The following is a 27,743-nucleotide window of genomic DNA, read 5'->3' on the forward strand; positions in this document are numbered from 1 at the left end:
CCTGTTGGAGCTAGGATCACAAGCATTTTGCTACACCTGCAATAACATCTGCTAAATATGTGTTTCCAATACAATTTGATGGTTCCAGACTTGGTGCATTGGTACCGCTTGCAGTGCGGTAGCAGAGAACAGTCTATGACTTGGGTGGTCTGACAATTTTAGGGGCTTCCTCCGACACCGCCTGGTATAGAGGTCCTGAATGGCAGGAAGCTCGGCTCCAGTGATGTACTGGGCCATACGCAATACCCTCTGTAGCTCTTAGAGATGTGGACTACAGCTCTGTCAAAATGAATGGGGTGTACTTGGCCCTTCTGTTTCCTGTAGTACACGATCAGCTCCTTTGTCTTGCTGACATGCAGGGAGCGGTTGTTGTCCTGGCACCACACTGTCAGGTCTCTGACCTCCTCCCTATAGGCTGTCTCATAGTCGTAGGTGATCATCTGCCGTGTCATCAGCAAACTTAATGATGGAATTGGAGTCGTGCTTGGCCACGCAGTTGTGGGTGAACAGGGAGTACAAGAGGGGACTAAGCATGCACCCCTGAGGAGCCCCCGAGTTGAGAGTCAGCGTGGTGGATGTGTTGTCTACTCTCACCATCTGGGGGCGGCCCGTCAGGAAGTCCAGGATCCAGTTGCAGGTGTTAAGTTCCAGGATCCTTAGCTTAGTGATGAGCTTGGAGGGCACTATGGTGTTGAACGCTGCACTGTGACATTAGTCAATGTATTCTCACATGAACAGACTGCGTCATCTGTGGATCTGTTGGGGCGGTATGCGAATTGGAGTGGGTCCAGGGTGTCTGGGATGATGGTGTTGATGTGAGCCATGACCAGCCTTTCAAAAACATATCATGGCTACAGATGTGCTTACTAAGGGGCAATAGTCATTTAGACAGGTTGTTGCTGGGGACAATGGTCATTTAGACAGGTTGCTGCTGGGGGCGATGGTCATTTAGACAGGTTGTTGCTTGGGGCGATGGTCATTTAGACAGGTTGTTACTTGGGGCGATGGTCATTTAGACAGGCTGTTACTTGGGGCGATGGTCATTTAGACAGGCTGTTGCTTGGGGCGATAGTCATTTAGACAGGCTGTTGCTTGCAAATCCCATGACCAGTTATCAAAACAACCCAGCGAGAATAAAGTTGAGAATTCTCAGCTAATATCAACAGTCGATTAATGAACTAACATGTTTGAGTAAATTATCCCATCATAGCTAGCTAGCTAATTTCACCATCAGTTCACAACTAGCATAGCAAGCTAAATACAGACAGCTAGTTAGCTAGCCTAGTAGTTATCTAACTAGTTAACCATGTAGAATCTGTTATTTGAGCTTCCAGTTAATCCGTTCTGCACAGCTAACGTTATCTAGCTGTGTACATTTCAAACGAATGTCAAGAGCAATGCTGTGTGTAACTAGCTCCTGTTCTTTCCATCAGCTCGCTAACGTTACCTAGCTAACTCAAACAGCAGGTAGCGAGCTAGCTAATTCTATGTTTGTACTGTTTACACCACAGACATTGTTATTGCTGGGTGATACTCACTTGAAGTTGTCGACCTCTCAAAGCTTTAAGTCTTTCTTTCCTTTTTAAGGCTTGTTCCTGCAGTGAACCAACCGACTGCTCCATTTTTGTTTCACGTTGTGTTGTCGTGGTTCGGAAATCGATTCATAGGACTAGCTAGTAGCTACTCTCAAAGGTTTAGCAGCGAGTGCTGAGCGCATCGATTCATGGCCTGAATATCTGAGCAAATAGGCAGGCTACTGGGGCCTACTGTATTAAATGATGTGCAAAATGATAACACACTAATATCATAAGAATATCTTATAAAATATGTATTTTTTTAAACCTATGCATTTCCTAGAGAAAAAGTAGAAGGCAAAATTATATCAAATTATAAGGCTGAAAAGCCTGCAATGTTACAGGACATCATGATCAACAATCAGGCCTCTATAATGTTTTTCAATGAAAATAAAACATCAAACTATATGGTTGCAAACTATATGGTTGCATTGTACAACATTGGGCAAATATGCAGGGGTGCAAAAAAGAAACATTTCATTTGATCTTGGAAGGCTTTTTATTTGAAATAAGTCGTGGTTCAGTTGAACCTGGTCAACCAGTCGACTGCCTGCCCCTCTCCCAGACTTTAATTGGCTCAATGGAAATTCTGTCAATCTCTAGTGAATCTTTGTTTTCATTTCAACAGCTTTCCACTTGTGATGTGCAGGACGTCTTGCACAAGATTGATGTTAAAAAACATCCACTGGGGCTGATTTGCTTGATCCTTTCTTGTTGCAGCTTTCTGCTCCTCTGAATGCAGAATAACAACTATTATTTTTAACCTTACAATTATTCCTGGTACAATTCCCAGGGTCTGGAAGGTGGCCCATATACTCATCCACAAAGATGGTGATCTGTGTGACCTACATCTTCATTGAACTATTTCCAGACTCTCTTGTCTAGCAACAATTCTGTAGCTTCTGTAGCTCAGTTGGTAGAGCATGGCGCTTGTAACGCCAGGGTAGTGGGTTCGATTCCCGGGACGTAGAATGTATGCACACATGACTGTAAGTCGCTTTGGATAAAAGCGTCTGCTAAATGGCATATATTATTATTATATTAACAATTCTAGAATCCTTGGAAAACCTAAATTTATATCCTTTTTAACTAGGAAATGCATTCTAAATGTACACCAGTCAGGGTTCAGACCAGATTAAATAAAGCACCATCTTTACTACTTCTTTGGTTTTAAATGATTTTCTTAATTGTTTGGATAAGAAGAAACACTGTGCGGCCTCTTTTATTGACCCGTCTAAAGCCTCCGACACTATGGATCACTCAGTACCGTATTCAGAGGCTTTCGTCAATTGGCCTGGACCAGGCTGCATGCAGCTGGTTGGATAATGATTTAAAAGAATGAAAGCAGTGTGTATTTACAGGTGGTGTTAAATCCGTTTTTTCTGGACAGAATAAAGACAGTCCCGCAGTGATCGATTCTTTAATTCTCTTGAGTATCCTCAAAAATAAAAATAAATAAATTCAAACGTTATTTGTCGCATGCGCCGAATACAACAGACCTTACAGTGAAATGCTTACTTACAAGCTTACAATAATGAAAGTATTTTTAAATAAATAAAAAATAATAATACAAACACAATAAAAGTTTTATTTTGAAGAAACACAATAACATAACTATAGAGGCTATATACAGGGGGTACTGCTACCGTTAGTCAAGTCAATGTGTGGGGGTACCGGTTAGTCAATGTGTCAATGTGGGGGTACCGGTTAGTCAATGTGCGGGGTATCGGTTAGTCAAGTCAATGTGCGGGGTACCGGTTAGTCAATGTGTGGGGGTACCGGTTAGTCAATGTGCAGGGGGGTTAGTCCGGTTAGTCAATGTGCGGGGTACCGGTTAGTCAATGTGTGGGGGTACCGGTTAGTCAATGTCAATGTGCGGGGGTACCGGTTAGTCAATGTGCGGGGGTACCGGTTAGTCAATGTAGTGGGGGTACCGGTTAGTCAATGTGCAGGGGTACGGGGTCAATGTGCGGGGTACCGGTTAGTCAATGTGCGGGGGCGGGGGTCAATGTGCGGGGTACCGGTTAGTCAATGGGGGGTACCGGTTGGGGGTACCGGTTAGTCAATGTTAGTCAAGGGGTACCGGTTAGTCAATGTGCGGGGGTACCGGTTAGTCAATGTGTGGGGGTACCGGTTAGTCAATGTGCGGGGGTACCGGTTAGTCAATGTGCGGGGGTACAGGCTCGTCGAGGTAATTGAGGAAACATATACAGTACATGTAAGTAGGGATAAAGTGAATATGCATAGATAATAAACAGCAGCATAAAAAAGGGTTTCAATGTAAATAGTCTGGGTGGCCATTTGATTACCTGTTCAGCAGTCTTATGGTTTGGGGGTAGAAGCTGTTAAGCAGCCTTTTGGACCTAGATTTGCTTCGGTACCGCTTGCCATGTGATAGCAGAGAGAACAGTCTATGACTTGGGTGGCCTGGAGCCTTGACAATTCTTAGGGTCTTCCGCTGATACTGCCTGTTATAGAGGTCCTGGATGGCACAAAGCTTGGCCCCAGTGATGTACTGGGCCGTACACACTACCCTCTGTAGCGCCTTGCAGTCGGATGCAGAGTAGTTGCCATACCAAGCGGTGATGCAACCAGTCAGGCTCTCGATGGTGCAGCTGTAGAACTTTGAGGATCTGAGGACCCATGCCAAATCTTTTCAGTATAGCCTATGCTCCTGAATTCTTAACACAAATAATTATATTCTTACACTGTCAGTCTATAATCAGCACGTGAGTGAGGGTGGCTTTGTATTCATCCTTCATATAGAGAGAGGCCCAGCTAGGCCAACAGAGGGCCACCCAGCCAGCACTGGGTAGTGGGTAGATCCTGGTGTGGAATGTAGGCCATTGCCATGGCAATATTACAGCTGCCTGCCTGGAGGTTCTGTTGTGGCCATCCTCCTGTTGACCAGTGTTTTCCCCATAGAATTAGGAATTAGAATACACATTTAATAGGATCTCTATGTTTGGCTCTGTGTTAAAAATTCACCATCACACACAATCACTAACTTGTGTCAGTTGGTCATACAAGAAATATCGTTTTTTTCTCTTCTTACAAAAACATTTACTAAACCCAGACATTTGAATCTTGAGTCTTTATCAAAATAAATTGTCTATCCAATCCTATGTATATCAATTATTATCAGCCTCTGGGGTGTAATTCACAGTTCCCCGGACGATGCTGGGCCAATTGTGTGCCACCCTATCACGTCCGGTTGTGATACAGCCTGGAATCGAACCAGGATCTGTAGTGACGCCTATAGCACTGAGATGCAGTGCCTTAGACCGCTGTGCCGCTCGGGAGCCCCTGAGTGACTAGTGTGAGGTCATTGAGAGGCAGTGTTATATCGCATTGGCACGAGGATACCGGCCCGGGATACCAACCCCAATCCCTTCCAGCTCCAACCCGTTTCAACAGTGTAGTTTCCCCAAAGCTCCACCTTTGACTGAACATCTTTGAGTTGGTACGTTAAAATATCAGTAAATCTTTGAAAATCTGACCGTAAAAAAAAAAAAACTCAACAAATATTGACTGGCTGAAGTAAAACTATTACGTTCTTTGTTGTCTGTCTTTTGTAATTTGTTCAATGAACCATAAAATAAGGAACCATCTGTACTGACACAATAAGGAAGCTCTTCCCTTCCGTATACACAACTAACTGTACATGTTCAATTACATATTTGTTTTTCAATGATATAGCCTATGTACACACAATCGCTCATGACGCAATTACGCAAGATTTTAGTTCTTGGTCTCTGAGACTATAACGTGTCTTTCTACCCCTCATTTGTTCAAATACATTAATTAACAAGATCCAGTATAGGAAATCCATACAGTGTACAATACTGTTCCCTGTTGAATAGATGTTTCACTGTAAGCCTGTACCTGTCGTCATGGTTATATATTTGTTTAATACCTTGTTTAATACCTCTGCTTTTATGGCTTTAGTGCTCTGTATTTCTTACTGTCAGATATAAACACTGGAAAGGGGAGGGATCAGCTTGGATGGCTGTGTTTATAGAGGAGAGAGATCCACAAGCCAAGTGGGCAATGGGCAAGACTCAAGAGAAACACACTATGGGATGGTTTCCAGGGCACAGCCTAGTCCTGGACTAAACACCAAGCTCAATTAAGAATCCCCATTGAAAATGCTTTTAAGTCCAGTATTAGGAGTAATTTGTGTCAGGGAAACGGCCCCTACATGTCTGTTTATAGCATAGAAATGGATTTCTAGCTCTATTCCAATTAACCATAGGCTGATTCAAGTAATTAGGACAAATCCTTTGGGAACATTTGGCACAGACTATTGTCATTTCCCAGAAATCCCCACATTGCCTGTCAGTTCAATATGCACATTGTTCTCTCTTTTGAAGGATAATGATGCTCTTTATTATCTTTGTTTAGTTTGATGGGGCTGCTAAGAGTGTATTTTGTGAGATGACAATGTTTTATTATATTTGGGCTTCATCATCATATTCAATTTGATAACGTAAATATTATAACATACAACATGTTGTAGCCTTTGTAAGTCCTGTTTAAATGTTTAGTTATAACTTTCAGATGGACATTTTTAAAGGGTGTATGTATCTTTAAGAAGATTACCTGTCCATACTACAGTGCGCTCGCAGTCTGTCGCGAAGCCAGAGGGTTTGCTTGAACGTTCCAAAAAGTGGATGTTTAGGAGACTTCTACAGAACGACGTGGAGTCAACGTCCTGCCGCTTCACTGCGCCGACTCTTTACTGTAGATATGGAAGGAGATGCATAACTGTATATTAAGACGTAAACCGTATTATAATAAGATACCATCTGACTGCTGTGTCCGTGGGAATTACTTCGTAATTGGGGGATCATCATATTCATTCGGGTTTATTTTGCTTTGGAATTCCTGATCTGCTCTTGATATGATATCCACGGCAGATTGTTGTTTTTTAACCATGTCTTTTATAATTAATTTGGCAATCTGCTAAACTTTGGGAGAGCATACAATATTCTGTCTGTCGATCACTTTGGATACTGCGAGCTATGTTGCCAAGATGTTACAAGAGATCAATGTTTCGTCCTTTTTTCTGGAAACAATCTTAACGCTCTTATTGTAAACAAATGTAAAAGTACAATGATACATTCATACTGAAACCAAGGGATTATACACAGGACGGTGGAGAATGGCTTCGAAGGAGAGGTTGAATGAGCTGTGGATTTTATATTACACCAAGGTAAGTTTAATAGGGGGGGCTGACACCTGTTGTTGAATTGCAATTGTCCTATATTTGCTTGAAAGCTTTTTTCGAAGGTATCACCGAAAAACATGACTCCAGTGCACGCTACAGTTGGCAACCATATTTGCCTATGCTTGTTGTTCTGATAGTGAGCAGGCGGAATCGTATGAGGAAGTATTTGGGATTCATGCAGGATGTATTTTGAGCGTGTCGACTCATAATTTCGCCTCTGTCCATAAACAGGCAGTTTTATTCCGTGATATGCCAGCACTATCTACGGTTTAGTTGATCTGATTTTGTGAAACATTGTTCTAATTCTATGCTAGTATAACTTGGCGTCGACAATTCTGAATATGGTTCCTTTACCTGCTGGCTACTGCCAAGGTCAGAGACGGAATAGGAAGCGAGACACCCCACTCGATGTTTCTTTCTGGTCCAGACCCAGCTGCTACTGAATTAGTATCTATGGGAGACCCACCCCGTTAAGTAGACCGGAACGGACCATTTTTTTCAATGGTAAACTGTTTGAGTGAACCATCTTCATTTATCCACCATCTTTGGTCAGGTGCCCTCTTTACTTCCTGAATGTAGTTCCTACTTGTCACATGTATGTTGTTCACTTTAGCAGAGTTGGTGTAGGTCTATAGATAGTTATCCTTCTCTTATTTGTTTAACAGATTTATTCAGGGATATGGGTCATAGCATAACATATTTGCAACATAGTATTGGCAGTGGTGTAGCGCGGTTTCACGGCCCCGCAAGGTCTATGCAAGCCCTGTGCAATGGGACATAGATAAAAATGTGCCGTTTTATAGCAAATGTTGTGGTATTTTACACATTTTTGCCATGAGGCGGAGATAAAATGTTCCAGTTTTAAAGCTAATTTCCCCAAAACTCGTAGGCCGTGCGCTATGCCAGGTTGTATCAGTTTGTAGACTACTGCACTAGCACCTGCTTATAATACATTGTAGCCTACAAGAACACAACTGTTGCAACAGTATTAGTATTTATCAGCATCACAAAACTCCTTGTCTGAAATGTGCCGAGAAATTAAAATGTGTGTTATTGATATAGCCTACACACACTATTGGTCTGCATACCCTGACATATTACACCCAGGTTGGCCTAAAAACAAACATTTCCATAATGAGTGGTGGAAAAAGACTTATCCTTGGTTTATTTTAGAATTGGGTGTGACTACTAACTGGCAATGGTCAGTCATCCATCCTTTTTCATTAATCCCTTTTTGAATGAAAACATATTGCCTGGAAATTAATTAATGATACTAAATTATTCACTAGATTTTGCAATCTGTTTCAAATGCCTAAGGAAAAGTTGCAATGAGTACTGCAGTTTTTTCCTATTATGTTATATGCCTATTTTGAGGTGCAGTTGGTGACATTCCCTCCTATACCCATGCAACCATACCTAGGCCTTTCTCTTCCTCTCCTCTCCATATTCCCTCCTACTTCATAGCTTGAGGCACTGGCAGGCATTGAGGGGTTAAACATGGCAGAAGACAAAGCAGATGGACCTGTTTCAGCAGGTAGAAGTGCAGACAGAGGGCCCCTCCCTCATTAGGCCTACCTCCTGTCCTGTTGGTTCACTAACAGAGGGCCCCTCCCTCACTAGGCCTACCTCCTGTCCTGCCCAATAACAGAGGGCCCCTCCCTCACTAGGCCTACCTCCTGTCCTGTTGGTTCACTAACAGAGAAGGGCCCCTCCCTCACTAGGCCTACCTCCTGTCCTGTTGGTTCACTAACAGAGAAGGGCCCCTCCCTCACTAGGCCTACCTCCTGTCCTGTTGGTTCACTAACAGAGGAGGGCCCCTCCCTCACTAGGCCTACCTCCTGTCCTGTTGGTTCACTAACAGAGGGCCCCTCCCTCACTAGGCCTACCTCCTGTCCTGTTGGTTCACTAACAGAGGGCCCCTCCCTCACTAGGCCTACCTCCTGTCCTGTTGGTTCAATAACAGAGGGCCCCTCCCTCACTAGGCCTACCTCCTGTCCTGTTGGTTCACTAACAGAGAAGGGCCCCTCCCTCACTAGGCCTACCTCCTGTCCTGTTGGTTCACTAACAGAGGAGGGCCCCTCCCTCACTAGGCCTACCTCCTGTCCTGTTGGTTCTCTAACAGAGGGCCCCTCCCTCACTAGGCCTACCTCCTGTCCTGTTGGTTCACTAACAGAGGAGGGCCTCTCCCTCACTAGGCCTACCTCCTGTCCTGTTGGTTCACTAACAGAGGAGGGCCCCTCCCTCACTAGGCCTACCTCCTGTCCTGTTGGTTCACTAACAGAGGAGGGCCCCTCCCTCACTAGGCCTACCTCCTGTCTTGTTTGTCCACTAACAGCCCACAGTGTGCATCCCGAATGGCACCCTATTCCCTATATAGTGCACTGCTTTTGACCAGGGCCTGCATAGGGAATAGGATGCAACCCCGTTGCTGTTGGTTTAGATGCCCACACACAGTACATCTGGATGGGGTCACATTTAAGGCTGGGACGATACTAGTATCTCAATATTTTTTTTTCCATGGCAAAAATGTAAACAAAGCAGACCAAAACTCTTTGGTCCTTTAACCTGCTGGATGTAACATATTGTGTGCTGTAGTTTGGAAAAATAAATACATGTGACTCTGGATGACAACATAATGATTTTTGTTTCCAACATTAAGGCTGTTTTCCTAAAACCCACTTTGTATTTTGTTTCATTGCCACTCTACTATTGAGTATCTCTATATACTGGTGTTGTCCCAGCCCTAGTTACATTGGTTGATTGAGTATCTCTATATACTGGTGTTGTCCCAGCCCTAGTTACATTGGTTGATTGAGTATCTCTATATACTGGTGTTGTCCCAGCCCTAGTTACATTGGTTGATTGAGTATCTCTATATACTGGTGTTGTCCCAGCCCTAGTTACATTGGTTGATTGAGTATCTCTATATACTGGTGTTGTCCCAGCCCTAGTTACATTGGTTGATTGAGTATCTCTATATACTGGTGTTGTCCCAGCCCTAGTTACATTGGTTGATTGAGTATCTCTATATACTGGTGTTGTCCCAGCCCTAGTTACATTGGTTGATTGAGTATCTCTATATACTGGTGTTGTCCCAGCCCTAGTTACATTGGTTGATTGAGTATCTCTATATACTGGTGTTGTCCCAGCCCTAGTTACATTGGTTGATTGAGTATCTCTATATACTGGTGTTGTCCCAGCCCTAGTTACATTGGTTGATTGAGTATCTCTATATACTGGTGTTGTCCCAGCCCTAGTTACATTGGTTGATTGAGTATCTCTATATACTGGTGTTGTCCCAGCCCTAGTTACATTGGTTGATTGAGTATCTCTATATACTGGTGTTGTCCCAGCCCTAGTTACATTGGTTGATTGAGTATCTCTATATACTGGTGTTGTCCCAGCCCTAGTTACATTGGTTGATTGAGTATCTCTATATACTGGTGTTGTCCCAGCCCTAGTTACATTGGTTGATTGAGTATCTCTATATACTGGTGTTGTCCCAGCCCTAGTTACATTGGTTGATTGAGTATCTCTATATACTGGTGTTGTCCCAGCCCTAGTTACATTGGTTGATTGAGTATCTCTATATACTGGTGTTGTCCCAGCCCTAGTTACATTGGTTGATTGAGTATCTCTATATACTGGTGTTGTCCCAGCCCTAGTTACATTGGTTGATTGAGTATCTCTATATACTGGTGTTGTCCCAGCCCTAGTTACATTGTTGATTGAGTATCTCTATATACTGGTGTTGTCCCAGCCCTAGTTACATTGGTTGATTGAGTATCTCTATATACTGGTGTTGTCCCAGCCCTAGTTACATTGGTTGATTGAGTATCTCTATATACTGGTGTTGTCCCAGCCCTAGTTACATTGGTTGATTGAGTATCTCTATATACTGGTGTTGTCCCAGCCCTAGTTACATTGGTTGATTGAGTATCTCTATATACTGGTGTTGTCCCAGCCCTAGTTACATTGGTTGATTGAGTATCTCTATATACTGGTGTTGTCCCAGCCCTAGTTACATTGGTTGATTGAGTATCTCTATATACTGGTGTTGTCCCAGCCCTAGTTACATTGGTTGATTGAGTATCTCTATATACTGGTGTTGTCCCAGCCCTAGTTACATTGGTTGATTGAGTTATACTGGTGTTGTCCCAGCCCTAGTTACATTGGTTGATTGAGTATCTCTATATACTGGTGTTGTCCCAGCCCTAGTTACATTGGTTGATTGAGTATCTCTATATACTGGTGTTGTCCCAGCCCTAGTTACATTGGTTGATTGAGTATCTCTATATACTGGTGTTGTCCCAGCCCTAGTTACATTGGTTGATTGAGTATCTCTATATACTGGTGTTGTCCCAGCCCTAGTTACATTGGTTGATTGAGTATCTCTATATACTGGTGTTGTCCCAGCCCTAGTTACATTGGTTGATTGAGTATCTCTATATACTGGTGTTGTCCCAGCCCTAGTTACATTGGTTGATTGAGTATCTCTATATACTGGTGTTGTCCCAGCCCTAGTTACATTGGTTGATTGAGTATCTCTATATACTGGTGTTGTCCCAGCCCTAGTTACATTGGTTGATTGAGTATCTCTATATACTGGTGTTGTCCCAGCCCTAGTTACATTGGTTGATTGAGTATCTCTATATACTGGTGTTGTCCCAGCCCTAGTTACATTGGTTGATTGAGTATCTCTATATACTGGTGTTGTCCCAGCCCTAGTTACATTGGTTGATTGAGTATCTCTATATACTGGTGTTGTCCCAGCCCTAGTTACATTGGTTGATTGAGTATCTCTATATACTGGTGTTGTCCCAGCCCTAGTTACATTGGTTGATTGAGTATCTCTATATACTGGTGTTGTCCCAGCCCTAGTTACATTGGTTGATTGAGTATCTCTATATACTGGTGTTGTCCCAGCCCTAGTTACATTGGTTGATTGAGTATCTCTATATACTGGTGTTGTCCCAGCCCTAGTTACATTGGTTGATTGAGTATCTCTATATACTGGTGTTGTCCCAGCCCTAGTTACATTGGTTGATTGAGTATCTCTATATACTGGTGTTGTCCCAGCCCTAGTTACATTGGTTGATTGAGTATCTCTATATACTGGTGTTGTCCCAGCCCTAGTTACATTGGTTGATTGAGTATCTCTATATACTGGTGTTGTCCCAGCCCTAGTTACATTGGTTGATTGAGTATCTCTATATACTGGTGTTGTCCCAGCCCTAGTTACATTGGTTGATTGAGTATCTCTATATACTGGTGTTGTCCCAGCCCTAGTTACATTGGTTGATTGAGTATCTCTATATACTGGTGTTGTCCCAGCCCTAGTTACATTGGTTGATTGAGTATCTCTATATACTGGTGTTGTCCCAGCCCTAGTTACATTGGTTGATTGAGTATCTCTATATACTGGTGTTGTCCCAGCCCTAGTTACATTGGTTGATTGAGTATCTCTATATACTGGTGTTGTCCCAGCCCTAGTTACATTGGTTGATTGAGTATCTCTATATACTGGTGTTGTCCCAGCCCTAGTTACATTGGTTGATTGAGTATCTCTATATACTGGTGTTGTCCCAGCCCTAGTTACATTGGTTGATTGAGTATCTCTATATACTGGTGTTGTCCCAGCCCTAGTTACATTGGTTGATTGAGTATCTCTATATACTGGTGTTGTCCCAGCCCTAGTTACATTGGTTGATTGAGTATCTCTATATACTGGTGTTGTCCCAGCCCTAGTTACATTGGTTGATTGAGTATCTCTATATACTGGTGTTGTCCCAGCCCTAGTTACATTGGTTGATTGAGTATCTCTATATACTGGTGTTGTCCCAGCCCTAGTTACATTGGTTGATTGAGTATCTCTATATACTGGTGTTGTCCCAGCCCTAGTTACATTGGTTGATTGAGTATCTCTATATACTGGTGTTGTCCCAGCCCTAGTTACATTGGTTGATTGAGTATCTCTATATACTGGTGTTGTCCCAGCCCTAGTTACATTGGTTGATTGAGTATCTCTATATACTGGTGTTGTCCCAGCCCTAGTTACATTGGTTGATTGAGTATCTCTATATACTGGTGTTGTCCCAGCCCTAGTTACATTGGTTGATTGAGTATCTCTATATACTGGTGTTGTCCCAGCCCTAGTTACATTGGTTGATTGAGTATCTCTATATACTGGTGTTGTCCCAGCCCTAGTTACATTGGTTGATTGAGTATCTCTATATACTGGTGTTGTCCCAGCCCTAGTTACATTGGTTGATTGAGTATCTCTATATACTGGTGTTGTCCCAGCCCTAGTTACATTGGTTGATTGAGTATCTCTATATACTGGTGTTGTCCCAGCCCTAGTTACATTGGTTGATTGAGTATCTCTATATACTGGTGTTGTCCCAGCCCTAGTTACATTGGTTGATTGAGTATCTCTATATACTGGTGTTGTCCCAGCCCTAGTTACATTGGTTGATTGAGTATCTCTATATAGTGGTTTTGTCCCAGCCCTAGTTACATTGGTTGATTGAGTATCTCTATATACTGGTGTTGTCCCAGCCCTAGTTACATTGGTTGATTGCATTGGTTTTGAAATGGGACATTGTTTAATAAGTATCTGCATGCAGAGTGGGTGCCAGTGTTTGAATATTATCTGGTGCGTCAGTCTTCTAAGTCAAGGTTTCCCAAACTTGTGTACCTAGGGGGGGCCCCGGGACCATCTTGTTTTTTGCCCATAGCACATCACAGCTAATTTCAAATAATCAAAGCTTGATGATGAGTTGGTTATTTGAATCAGCTGTGTAGCGCAAGGACAAAAACCAGAACGGGGGGCCCCAGGACCGAGTTGGGGAAACCCATGTCTAAGTGACGCTTCATTACTCATGGTTTTTATGGTGACCCAATTGTCTGCAGGTTAAACCTTTACTGGGTGTTCTAACAACTACTGTTAGATGTACGTAGTAGAGGTCGACCGACTTATGATTTTTCAACGGCGATACCGATTATTGGAGGACCAAAAAAAGCCGATACCGATTAATCTGTCAATTTCATATATATATATATATATATATACACACACAAATATACAAATATATTTGTAATAATGACAATTACAACAATACTGAATGAACAATTAACAATTTTATTTTAATTTAATATAATACACAATGAAACATGTTCAATTTGGTTTAAATAATGCAAAAACAAAAAGTGTTGGAGAAGAAAGTAAAAGTGCAAAATGTGCCATGTAAAAAAGCTAACGTTTAACCTGTTTGAGTGTAGGGGGCAGTATTTTGATGTTTGGATGAAAAACATAACCAAATTAAACTGCCTATTTCTCAGGCCCAGAAGCTAGAATATGCATATAATTGTCAGTGGATGGCTGGGTGCCAGGAGAGTTTTGCATGCGCAACAGCTTGGAGCAGACATTTTCTCTCTGTCCCATTGAAAAAGCTACAGTTCGGGTTTAAATATTATCGATTATTTATTGTAAAAACAACCTGAGGATTGATTTGAAAAACGTTTGACATGTTTCTACGAACTTTACGGATACTATTTGGAATTTGTCTGCCCCGTCGTGACCGCTCGAGCCTATGAATTACTCAACAAAACACGCCAACCAAATGTAGGTATTTTGGATATAAAAAAGGAATATTTATTGTGTAACTTTGAGTCTTGTGAGTGCAAACATCCAAAGATCATCAAAGGTAAGCGATTCATTTTCATTTTTATTGCTTTTCTGACTGTCTTGACCAATCTACTTTGCTGCTAGCTGTTTGTAATGTTTTGTCTGCTGAGAGAGATGTCCTAACATAAACGCTTGGTTTGCTCTAGCTGTAAAGCTTTTTGAAATCTGACACACCAGGTGGATTAACAACAAGCTAAACTGTGTTTTTCTATATAGCACTTGTGATTTCATGAGAATTAAATATTTTTAGTAATTTAATTTTAATTTGGCGCTCTGCAATTCAGCGGATGTTGACAAATGATCCTGCTAACGGAATGGGTGCGCCAAGAAGTTCCTTGCTCAGAACATGAGAACATATGAAAGCTGGTGGTTCCTTTTAACATGAGTCTTCAATATTACCAGGTAAGAGGTTTTAGGTTGTAGTTATTATAGGACTATTTCTCTCTATACCATTTGTATTTCATATACCTTTTGACTATTGGATGTTCTAATAGGTACTTTAGTATTGCCAGCCTAATCTCGGGAGTTGATAGGCTTGATGTCATAAACAGCGCAATGCTTGAAGCATTGCGAAGAGCTGCTGGCAGATCGCACAAAAGTGCTGTTTGAATGAATGCTTACGAGCCTTCTGCTGCCTACCACCGCTCAGTCAGACTGCTCTATCAAATCATAGACTTAATTATAATATAATAACACACAGAAATACAAGCCTTAGGTCATTAATATGGTCATATCCGGAAACTATCATTTCAAAAACAAAATGTTGATTCTTTCAGTGAAATACAGTACCGTTCTGTATTTTATCTAAACGGGTGGCATCCATAAGTCTAAATATTCCTGTTACATTACACAACCTACATTGTTATGTCATAATTATGTAAAATTCTGGCAAATTAGTTCGCAATGAGCCAGGCGGCCCAAACTGTGGCATATACCCCGACTCTGCGTGCAATGAACGCAAGCGAAATGACACAATTTCCCTAGTTAGTGATTTTAAGAAAGGTATTGATGTTTATGGTTAGATACATTCGTGCAACGATTGTGCTTTTTCGCAAATGCGCTTTTGATAAACCATCCCTCGTTTGGCGAAGTTGGCCGTCTTTGTTAGGAAGAAATAGTCTTCACACAGTTCGCAACGAGCCAGGTGGCCAAAATTGCTGAATATACCCTGACTCAGACGCACAGAACGCAAGAGAAGTGACACAATTTCCCTAGATAAAATAAATTCATGTTAGCAGGCAATATTAACTAAATATGCAGGTTATATAAATATATACAGTGCCTTGCGAAAGTATTCGGCCCCCTTGAACTTTGCGACCTTTTGCCACATTTCAGGCTTCAAACAAAGATATAAAACTGTATTTTTTTGTGAAGAATCAACAACAAGTGGGACACAATCATGAAGTGGAACGACATTTATTGGATATTTCAAACTTTTTTAACAAATCAAAAACTGGGCGTGCAAAATTATTCAGCCCCTTAAAGTTAATACTTTGTAGCGCCACCTTTTGCTGCGATTACAGCTGTAAGTCGCTTGGGGTATGTCTATCAGTTTTGCACATTGAGAGACCAAATTTTTTCCCATTCCTCCTTGCAAAACAGCTGGAGCTCAGTGAGGTTGGATGGAGAGCATTTGTGAACAGCAGTTTTCAGTTCTTTCCACAGATTCGATTGGATTCAGGTCTGGACTTTGACTTGGCCATTCTAACACCTGGATATGTTTATTGCAACTGAAATGTGGCAAAAGGTCGCAAAGTTCAAGGGGGCCGAATACTTTCGCAAGGCACTGTACTTGTGTATTGATTTTAAGAAAGGCATTGATGTTTATGCTAAGGTACATATTGGTGCAACGACAGTGCTTTTTTTTTTCGCAAATGCGCTTGTTAAATCACCCATTTGGCGATGTAGGCTGTGATTCAATGATAAATTAAAAGGCATAGATATTATGCAACACAGGACACCGTCATATCATCAACCGTGTGTAGTTAATAGATATTAAAAATTAAAATATTAATTAAAATCGCCTGCCACGCATTCCAATGTAAATCGTGTCCAGAAATGCAGATTACAGATTGTTATAAAAACTCTAAAATCGGTAAACGGTCTAAAGAAGCATATTTGACTTGTTCTTAAGACTGGCAAATCAACAGTAATGATCTGATTAGCCTGTGTGAGAGAAAGGTAGACTATTGACTAGTGTGTTCTAGACTGGGCATTGGACAAGATTTACCAGACTACCTAGGCCACCACAGGTGTAGGCCCCATACCATCTCTTGTTCTCTCTCTCACTCTGTCCACTCTCTGTGGGTGTACTGCTGAGCTCAGTGTTATGTTGTGTCTGCCCATCTGTGTCTAGCATCGGGTCATGACAGTCACCGCTGTACCATGTCAACCACTTCCTCCTGATCCGTCTCTCTGTGCGAGTCTCAAATAGCACCCTATGCCCTATATAGTGCACTACTTTTGACCAGGGCCCATAGAGCTCTGGTCAAAAGTAGTGAGCTATGTAGGGAATAGTGTCCCAAATGGCATCCTATCTATCTCTCTGCAATTTGGAGGACAACTGTGATGTCATGGAGCCACTTCCTTTCCCCATGAACCTTTCAGACTGACAGAGACAACTGCGTTTACTCTGTTCAGCAGGGTTTTACAACACACACACACAGGCTGAGCATCAGGTAGTTTTGCGAGGTAGTAAGATTTCAATTTTGCATGTGTACGATGGCTTTCAAATGAACAGAACCCAACCAACACATTGTGTTTGTAAATGAAATGAGAACACAGCCAAAGGGCACCCTATTCCCATAAAGTGCACTACTTTTGACCAGAGCCCTATTGACCATTTCAGTATATGTCATCCAAAGTCTGTCGCACTTAAATCCTGGAGGTAAATGAGGACCGACACTGACAAGATTGACCTTGATTTCGACATGGAACAACAGAAAGGGTGTTCACTCTCAAGATGATTTCACAACATTACACTGTATGGTAACAATCACCTGCTGTGACTGTCTCCACTCAATGAATGGACTGAGGTGAGGTAGGCTGACAGAACAGGCGAGGTATAACTTAACAGGGAACTTAACATTCACCTGCCCCTCCTATAGTCTCCATGAGAATGCAATTTTCTGTGTCTTTTGTTCAGTACCTGTATGTCAAGTTAACATCTTCTATAGTATCATGTTTAACCTGGATGTCTGCCTGCGTACCTGTGTCTGACACTCACATGTCACACACTCAGTATGGTGTCACTGTATGAACCAAATGGAGCATGAAGACATCTGAAACCATTTTAAGAAAGTATTTGACAATGTCTGCATCCTAAATAGTTCCCCATCCTGTATATAGGCCCATAGGGTTCTGGTCAAAAGTAGTGCACAAACATAGGGAACATGCAACCATTAGTGTTTGAGCTTGCATTCGATGTGCACTTCAATGTCAGGAGTTGACTGTATTCGAAATGCTCACACGCTGAATGCATGAGTCCTAGCCATCGCTCTGCTTCTCCAGAATCTGGAATAGAACATACGACTTGCACTGGCACGTCAATGACTGGAGCTGTGAGTCCTCCGATTTGTGCAATACATTCTTTACACACATCTTAAATCAGACCCAGAGTCAGCGCTTACATCAAGCTTAGCAATCCTTTGCACATGTACCTGCACCTCACTGTGCATGCAGTGGCTGTGTCCCCCACATGGCCCATAGGGGTCTGGTTAAACTATGTGTTATATAGAGAATGGCCCATAGGGGTCTGGTTAAACTGTGTTATATAGAGAATGGCCCATAGGGGTCTGGTTAAACTGTGTTATATAGAGAATGGCCCATAGGGGTCTGGTTAAACTATGTGTTATATAGAGAATGGCCCATAGGGGTCTGGTTAAATGTGTTATATAGAGAATGGCCCATAGGGGTCTGGTTAAACTGTGTTATATAGAGAATGGCCCATAGGGGTCTGGTAGAGAATAAGTGGTCTGGTTAAATGTGTTATATAGAGAATGGCCCATATGGTCTGGTTAAACTGTGTTATATAGAGAAAAGGGGTCTGGTTAAATATAGAGAATGGCCCATAGGGGTCTGGTTAAACTGTGTTATATAGAGAATGGCCCATAGGGGTCTGGTTAAACTATGTGTTATTATATAGAGAATGGCCCTATGTGTTATAGTGGTCTGGTTAAACTGTGTTATATAGAGAATGGCCCATAGGGGTCTGGTTAAACAGATTTAGGTGGTTATAGTGCTGCATATCTCTAACCTGTTTATAAAGAAATGGATTCAAACAACAGATTTAGGCTATTGGGCTCTTCAGTGTTAAACTGTTTTATATCAAACAACAGATTTAGAATGGCCTCTAATAAAGGGGTCTGGTTAAACTATGTGTTATATAGCATATCTCTAAGAATGGCCCATAGGGGTCTGGTTAAACTAACCTGTTTTTGTTATATTTAGGAGAATGGCTAACCATAAAGGGGTCTGGTTAAACTATTGGCTGTGTTATATAGTTTTTAAAGGGGAAATGGCCCATTTAGGCTATTGGGTCTGGTTAAACTGTAAAGGGTGTTACAGATTTAGAGAAGTGCTGCATATCTCTAACCTGTTTTTAAAGGGGTCTGGTTAAACTGCTCTTCAGTGTTATATAGAGAATAGGCTATTGGTCTCTTTGCTGCATATCTCTAAGTTTATAAAGGGGGATTCAAACAACAGATTTAGGCTATCTCTTCAGTGCTGCATATCTCTAACCTGGAGGGATTCAAACAACAGATTTAGGCTATTGGCTGCTCTTCAGTGCTGCATATCTCTAACCTGTTTTTAAAGGGGAAATCTGGGATTCAAACAACAGATTTAGGCTATTGGCGCTCTTCAGTGCTGCATATCTCTATCTCTAACCTGTTTTTAAAGGGGAAATCTGGGATTCAAACAACAGATTTAGGCTATTGGCTGCCCTTCAGTGCTGCATATCTCTAACCTGTTTATAAAGGGGAAATCTGGGATTCAAACAACAGATTTAGGCTATTGGCTGCTCTTCAGTGCTGCATATCTCTAACCTGTTTTTAAAGGGGAAATCTGGGATTCAAACAACAGATTTAGGCTATTGGCTGCTCTTCAGTGCTGCATATCTCTAACCTGTTTTTAAAGGGGAAATCTGGGATTCAAACAACAGATTTAGGCTATTGGCTGCTCTTCAGTGCTGCATATCTCTAACCTGTTTTTAAAGGGGAAATCTGGGATTCAAACAACAGATTTAGGCTATTGGCTGCTCTTCAGTGCTGCATATCTCTAACCTGTTTTTAAAGGGGAAATCTGGGATTCAAACAACAGATTTAGGCTATTGGCTGCTCTTCAGTGCTGCATATCTCTAACCTGTTTTTAAAGGGGAAATCTGGGATTCAAACAGGTTCTGTTTGGGTAAAACAGTTTAACTAAATTCACAAGGATGATTTTAAAACTATTTCAAGGCATCTGCACATCCTCAGTGTTGTCATGCAGGTAGGGACATGCAGAGCCTTCTGTTTTTAAAGAAACTATTCAAACCTCTGGACTTATTCCACATGTTGTGTTACAGCTTCAGTGCTGCATATTCTAAATGAATCGATTCAAACAACAATATATATATTTATATATTTAAAATAATCTCACCCATCTACACACTCATCACAATACCCCATAGTGACATCACAGTACCCCATAGTGACATCAAGGCAGTACCCCATAGTGACAGCCTTCAGAAACTATTCAAAGACTTACCCCAGCCGAATTCTAAATGACATCACATACCCCATAGTGACATCACAGTACCCCATAGTGACATCACAGTACCCCATAGTGACATCACAGTACCCCATAGTGACATCACAGTACCCCATAGTGACATCACAGTACCCCATAGTGACATCAGTACCCCATAGTGACATCACAGTACCCCATAGTGACATCACAGTACCCCATAATAAAGTGAAAACATGGTTTTAGAAATGTTAGCAAATGTATTAAAAAGGAAATGCAGAAATCTCATTTACATTCACTACCATTCAAAGGTTTGTGGTCACTTAGAAATGTCCTTATATTTGAAAGAAAAGACCATTTTTTTGTCCATTAAAATAACATAAAATTGATCAGAAATACAGGGTAGACCTTGTTAATGTTGTAAATGACTATTGTAGCTGGAAACGGCAGATTTTTTAAATGGAATATCTACATAGGCGTACAGAGGCCCATTATCAGCAACCATCACTCCTGTGTTCCAATGGCACGTTGTGTTAGCTAATCCAAGTTTATCATTTTAAAAGGCTAATTGATCATTAGAAAACCCTTTTGCAATTATGTTAGCACAGCTGAAGACTGTTGTCCTGATTAAAGAATGAATAAATAAAACCGGCCTTCTTTACACTTAGTTGAGTATCTGGAGCATCAGCATTTGTGGGATCGATTACAGTTTCTGATCAATTTTACATAATTTTAATCCACCAAATAATGTACTCTTCTTTCAAAAACAAGGACATTTGTAAGTGACCCCAGACTTTTGAATGGTAGTGTAAGTATTCACACCCCTGAGTCAATACATGTTAGAATCACCTTTGGCAGTGATTACATCTGAGTCTTTCTGGTCAAGTCGCTAAGAGCTTTGGACACCTGGATTGTACAATATTTGCAAATTCATATTTAAATTCTTCAAGCTCTGTCAAGTTGGGTGTTGATCATTGCTAGACAGCCATTTTTCTAGTCTTACTATAGATTTTTAAAGACAAAACTGTAACTAGGCCACTCTGGAACATTCAATGTTGTCTTGGTAACCAACTCCAGTGTATACGTGGCCTTGTTTTAGTTTATTGTCCTGCTGAAAGGTTGAATTTGTCTCCCAGCGTCTGTTGGAAAGTAGACTGAACCAGGTTTTCCTCTTGGAGTTTGCCTGTGCTTCGCTCTATTCCCTTTCTTTTCATTCTAAGAAACTCCTTAGTACTTGCCGATGACAAGCATACCCATAACATGATGCAGCCACCACCATGCTTGAAAATATGAAGGGTGGTACTCAGTGACGTGTTGGATTTGACCAAAAAACATAATAGTTTTTATTCAGGACATAAAATATATTTTTTTGCCGTTTTACTTTAGTGCCTTATTGCAGAGAGGATGCAAGTTCTGGAATATTCTTTTGGTTGACATTATGGGGTATTGTGTATAGGCCAGTGACACACCATCTAAATGTAATCCATTTTAAATTCAGGCTGTAACACAACAAACAGTGGAAAAAGTCAAAGGGGGGGTGTGAATCCTTTAATAAGAAGCTCCTGTATACAGTCACAATGATCTGCTCATTAAAGAGAGATTGTGAACTAGTCAGATCTTGTCAGGTGGCTGTGTAGAGTTATGTACATTCTCAAGAGGTGGCTGTCTGCTATTGGACCCAGAGGTTCTTGATTGTTCTCTTGTGTCTCTTCATATATGTCATTACTGTTAGGGTGGACTGTAATAACAGTGTTCATGAAAGTATGGACTGGTGAATCTATAGACAGCTATTTGAGAGAGAATATACAAATGAAGGCGGGTTATGTACATGTAAATGTTATGTACAAGACCGGAGCACAGTGATACTAAATGTTATGTTATGATACAAGACCGGAGCATAGTGATACTAAATGTTATGTACAAGACCGGAGCATAGTGATACTAAATGTTATGTACAAGACCGGAGCATAGTGATACTAAATGTTATGTACAAGACCGGAGCATAGTGATACTAAATGTTATGTACAAGACCGGAGCACAGTGATACTAAATGTTATGTACAAGACCGGAGCACAGTGATACTAAATGTTATGTACAAGACTGGAGCACAGTGATACTGACCTGAAGGTTATGTACAAGACTGGAGCACAGTGATACTGACCTGAAGGTTATGTACAAGACTGGAGCACAGTGATACTGACCTGAAGGTTATGTACAAGACCGGAGCACAGTGATACTGACCTGAAGGTTATGTACAAGACTGGAGCACAGTGATACTGACCTGAAGGTTATGTACAAGACTGGAGCACAGTGATACTGACCTGAAGGTTATGTACAAGACCGGAGCACAGTGATACTGACCTGAAGGTTATGTACAAGACTGGAGCACAGTGATACTGACCTGAAGGTTATGTGGAGCACAAGACCTGAAGGTTATGTACAAGCACACAGTGATACTGACCTGAAGGTTATGTACAAGACTGGAGCACAGTGATACTGACCTGAAGGTTATGTACAAGACCAGAGCACAGTGATACTGACCTGAAGGTTATGTACAAGACCAGAGCACAGTGATACTGACCTGAAGGTTATGTACAAGACTGGAGCACAGTGATACTGACCTGAAGGTTATGTACAAGACTGGAGCACAGTGATACTGACCTGAAGGTTATGTACAAGACGGAGCACAGTGATACTGACCTGAAGGTTATGTACAAGACTGGAGCACAGTGATACTGACCTGAAGGTTATGTACAAGACCGGAGCACAGTGTTATGTACAAGACCGGAGCACAGTGATACTGACCTGAAGGTTATGTACAAGACTGGAGCACAGTGATACTGACCTGAAATGTACAAGACTGGAGCACAGTGATACTGACCTGAAGGTTATGTACAAGACTGGAGCACAGTGATACTGACCTGAATGTTATGTACAAGACCGGAGCACAGTGATACTGACCTGAAGGTTATGTACAAGACTGGAGCACAGTGATACTGACCTGAAGGTTATGTACAAGACCGGAGCACAGTGATACTGACCTGAAGGTTATGTACAAGACTGGAGCACAGTGATACTGACCTGAAGGTTATGTACAAGACCAGAGCATAGTGATACTGACCTGAAGGTTATGTACAAGAGTGGAGCATAGTGATACTGTAGCTGATGCCCTCCAGAGGTAGTGATGTGGTGATGTCAGCCCTTCCACTGTTCCTCTGCCTGTGGGAGAGGGACATGGACCCTGGTCAAAAGTAGGGTCCGAGGAGATGGGAAAACACACGTTTCTGGGGGATCAGGGGTCATTATGAGAAATGAAAGCAGGGAAGCAGTGAGCTGCTGCCTGTCTGGAAAAGGAAACGGATATAATCACTATCAGTAATTATCCTGGTGACTGTTCATCTAGCTAATGACTGCCTGTGGTGGAGCAGAGCTGTGACTGACCATTGTGACAACCCCACTGTTACTCAGCTGCAGCAAAACCCTACACTACACCCTCCTATTAGACTTCACATGTGCGGCCCATAGGGCTCTGATGAGCAGAGATGAGGTATCGTACTCCGTCTGCCCTCCAGCTTCATCTGGCCTTCGCTAGTTCCCTGGCTGTGTCCCAACTGGCTCCCTATAGGCCCTGATCAAATATAGTACGCTATGTAGGGAATAGGGTGCCATTTGGGAGGCATGCTCTGTTTAGGATCTCTTCTGCACTGCAGCCTCCGTGGCCAGAGTCAGTTTACCAACAAGCAGCTGAATTAGGAAACCCAAAGTGCTCTTTGTTCCCCTCAGCTGGTGCATGTCAGGAGGCTGGAGCGCCCCGGAATGTCAAGCAGCACAGCTGCACAGTCCGTCCCACATCCTCCCTCCTCCTCCCGCCTTGGCAGCGGGAGGAGGGTGAAGTTTCCCTAGATACAGATCTAGGATCAGTGTCCCCACCCCTAATCCGATAGGCTTAACAGTTAAAACTGACAGGAGATCAGCATCGAGGGGCAACTTCACCCTACACCTTGGCAGCCAGAGAGGGATCAGTGCAAATTAAACTTTTGATTATAATGTCAATAGTCATGGTATACACTTTTATTTTTTATTTAACACATGGTTTTGTTTACAACAGAGTGTTGATAGTGTCGGAACAGGCTTTATAGTAGTAGTTGTGACGTACTGTTTTGAGGATGTGAAAGAGGCCTACGGTTGCATTATGGGTAAGTTGTTGTCGTCATCTGCATTAGTAATACATGTGTTTATCAGAGGTCAGGGGCTCAGGGGAATTGGGAGGTGAAAAGGGAAGGGCTAGTAGGGGGACAGGAAGGGCTAGTAGGGGGACATTTAAAGGTGTTTGGCTCCAATTACATTACCTGCTACTGTGTGGCAATGGATGCATTCCATTCCAAATGGCACTCTATTCCCTTTATAGTGCACTATTTTTAACCAGGGCTCTGGTCAAAAGTAGTGCACTACATAGGGAATAGGGTGCCATTAGGGACACCACATTGCCTTCGGTTGTACTACCTTGTACTCATTTCCTGTATCTGTAAATATCATTTAGATTCCCCTTGTATTTGTGGTTTGTAATTTTGAAATGTAACAAAGTTCTCCTTTTGCACTCCAGCTTGAAATAAGGGAACTATTGTTAAGAGGAGGAACACAAGGGTAGTGGAACACTAGGCTCCATATGGATGGAACACTAGGCTCCATATGGATGGAACACTAGGCTCCATATGGATGGAACACTAGGCTCCATATGGATGGAACACTAGGCTCCATATGGATGGAACACTAGGCTCCATATGGATGGAACACTAGGCTCCATATGGATGGAACACTAGGCTCCATATGGATGGAACACTAGGCTCCATATGGATGGAACACTAGGCTCCATATGGATGGAACACTAGGCTCCATATGGATGGAACACTAGGCTCCATATGGATGGAACACTAGGCTCCATATGGATGGAACACTCCATATGGATGGAACACCATATGGATGGAACACTAGGCTCCATATGGATGGAACACTAGGCTCCATATGGATGGAACACTAGGCTCATATGGATGGAACACTAGGCTCCATATGGATGGAACACTAGGCTCCATATGGATGGAACACTAGGCTCCATATGGATGGAACACTAGGCTCCATATGGATGGGACACTAGGCTCCATATGGATGGGACACTAGGCTCCATATGGATGGAACATGGACGTTTCACAATATGTAGGATATTACCCAGATGAATGTAGTCAGTATTCACCCATGTAGGATATTACCAAGATGAATGTAGTCAGTATTCACCCATGTAGGATATTACCCAGATGAATGTAGTCAGTATTCTCCCATGTAGGATATTACCCAGATGAATGTAGTCAGTATTCTCCCATGTAGGATATTACCCAGATGAATGTAGTCAGTATTCACCCATGTAGGATATTACCCAGATGAATGTAGTCAGTATTCTCCCATGTAGGATATTACCCAGATGAATGTAGTCAGTATTCACCCATGTAGGATATTACCCAGATTACCCAGATGAATGTAGTCAGTATTCAGCCATGCAAGATGTTTTGACTGTAGTTTTAAGTGTGAATCCCAGTGCTGTTTCAGTCTGTTAGTGTTTGTTGATATTATGTCCCTGGTGTACAGTACAATACAGGACCATGTCCATCTGAGGATCTGGGCGGTAGGAGCATGGCCAGACATGATGTGCCTCCCCAGATCTACAGGATGTTCAGATATCAACTTGTGGTTATTGTCACCATTCCTGTGTGCCCTGGTTAAGCAGGACACTCCCAGATCTACAGTATGTTCAGATATCAACATGTGGTTATTGTCACCTTTCCTGTGTGCCCTGGTTAAGCAGGACACTCCCCAGATCTACAGTATGTTCAGATATCAACTTGTGGTTATTGTCACCTTTCCTGTGTGCCCTGGTTAAGCAGGACACTCCCCAGATCTACAGTATGTTCAGATATCAACTTGTGGTTATTGTCACCTTTCCTGTGTGCCCTGGTTAAGCAGGACACTCCCCAGATCTACAGTATGTTCAGATATCAACATGTGGTTATTGTCACCTTTCCTGTGTGCCCTGGTTAAGCAGGACACTCCCTAGATCTACAGTATGTTCAAAAGAAGGCTATTATCAGCTGATCAGATATTTTGGTCTCCACAGCATCTCATCAGACACGTTGTGTTATCGTTGAATTGAGTTGGATGATGTAGATGTTCTTACTTGATGTGTTTATCCTTGTCATCCTTCGTCAACTCGGGGCTCATCTGTAAAAGAGACTTTGGTCTCAGTATGACTCCCTGATTTTAAAATAAAGGTGAAAAATCAATACAAACAGCAGCTGCAGTTAGAGAACCTCAGAAAGGCCCTGAACTAAATCTGTTCACGTCTCCACTGGAGCAGCTATTGCTCTGTTTCTTACCGCGTGTGGTTGGAAGACCAAAGCCAAAGTAGTATGAAGATTGGGACACGCGTGAAGTTTCATGATAATCCTCGATGGGATCATGGACACGTGGTTTTGTTTAGGAATTTTTGTTTGACATTTTTGGCAATGTGAAACCAACCAGACCAGATAACAACAAACACAATGTAACAAAATAAATCTACCTCTGATTGGAACTGTAGCTGAAAACTGTGAAAATGCCCTAATTCCATTACTAGCCATGGTACGACTCCAAAGCTTTTTTATAGGAATGAGGTTGTGTAGAAAGAAAGCCTGGTCTTTTGTCATCACTAAGTTGACGAGGCCGTGTGTCTCAACCTGAACACACAGGAATAAGTGTTGTAAGTCCCAGGCTTCCTACTGTTGTGGCCCAGTCCAGAAGCTGTAATACTTTGTTTTGATTGCAGCTTAGCCGTGAAAAGAGCAACACCTTCATCACTTCCTTTAAGCCAGTTAACGCCCAGAGAACACAGAAAAGGACATTGGTTTTATCGAGGGTTTCCTCATAGCGAGGTGAAGACTTTAATGCTGGGAATTGAGACAGACAATAGTAAAAGCCTTTATGTTTTGTCTAAGTAGAGTCATTTATTCTAGAGATTGAGAGATTTTTAAAACCAGCATGATGAAATCCCATTGAGGTGGACATTAAGCTTCCAACAACCTGATGAATGAGAGAACTAATGTGGCTGAGTGGGTGTAGAGATAATATCTGAATGCAGTAAGACTGAAAACAGAGACGTTGTGTTAAGTTATAAAGGAGCTACTCCCTCTGTAAGTACTCTGTAATTGCATCATAATGTGAGTCAGCCCGTCTCTAGTACCATTAGTCTGACTAGTCAGCTGTGGATCTGTGGAAGGCCCGTCCGTTTTTATGACTGGACGCCCACAAGACTAGATACTGAACAGCTTGATTGTCGGTAAGGCATATGCAGCCTAAGTGCCAGTCTGTTGGTGCTATTATTATGCCAGCTCCTTACTGTCATTGTCAAGCCAAACATGACAATGAGTGACAAGGAGTTTATGATACAGTGGTTCCTCATTATGCACTTGGGTCCCTAGGTTTTTATATGACCACGTGGTTCCAA

General features: G+C 42.1%; 1 protein-coding gene across 1 annotated transcript in view; it reads left to right on the forward strand.

The window, feature by feature from the left end:
• Nucleotides 1-6,550: 6,550 nt before the first annotated feature.
• Nucleotides 6,551-27,743, forward strand: part of LOC124019590 (type I inositol polyphosphate 5-phosphatase 12-like) — a 34,686-nt gene continuing 13,493 nt past the window's right edge. Inside the window, exon 1 of the mRNA XM_046334977.1 lies at nt 6,551-6,789. Coding sequence (XP_046190933.1) covers nt 6,739-6,789 — 51 coding nt within the window. The 5' untranslated portion in view covers nt 6,551-6,738. The remainder of the gene's footprint in view (nt 6,790-27,743) is intronic.

The sequence above is a fragment of the Oncorhynchus gorbuscha genome, unplaced genomic scaffold (genome assembly GCF_021184085.1).
Source record: "Oncorhynchus gorbuscha isolate QuinsamMale2020 ecotype Even-year unplaced genomic scaffold, OgorEven_v1.0 Un_scaffold_634, whole genome shotgun sequence".
NCBI classification, from domain to species: Eukaryota; Metazoa; Chordata; class Actinopteri; order Salmoniformes; family Salmonidae; genus Oncorhynchus; species Oncorhynchus gorbuscha.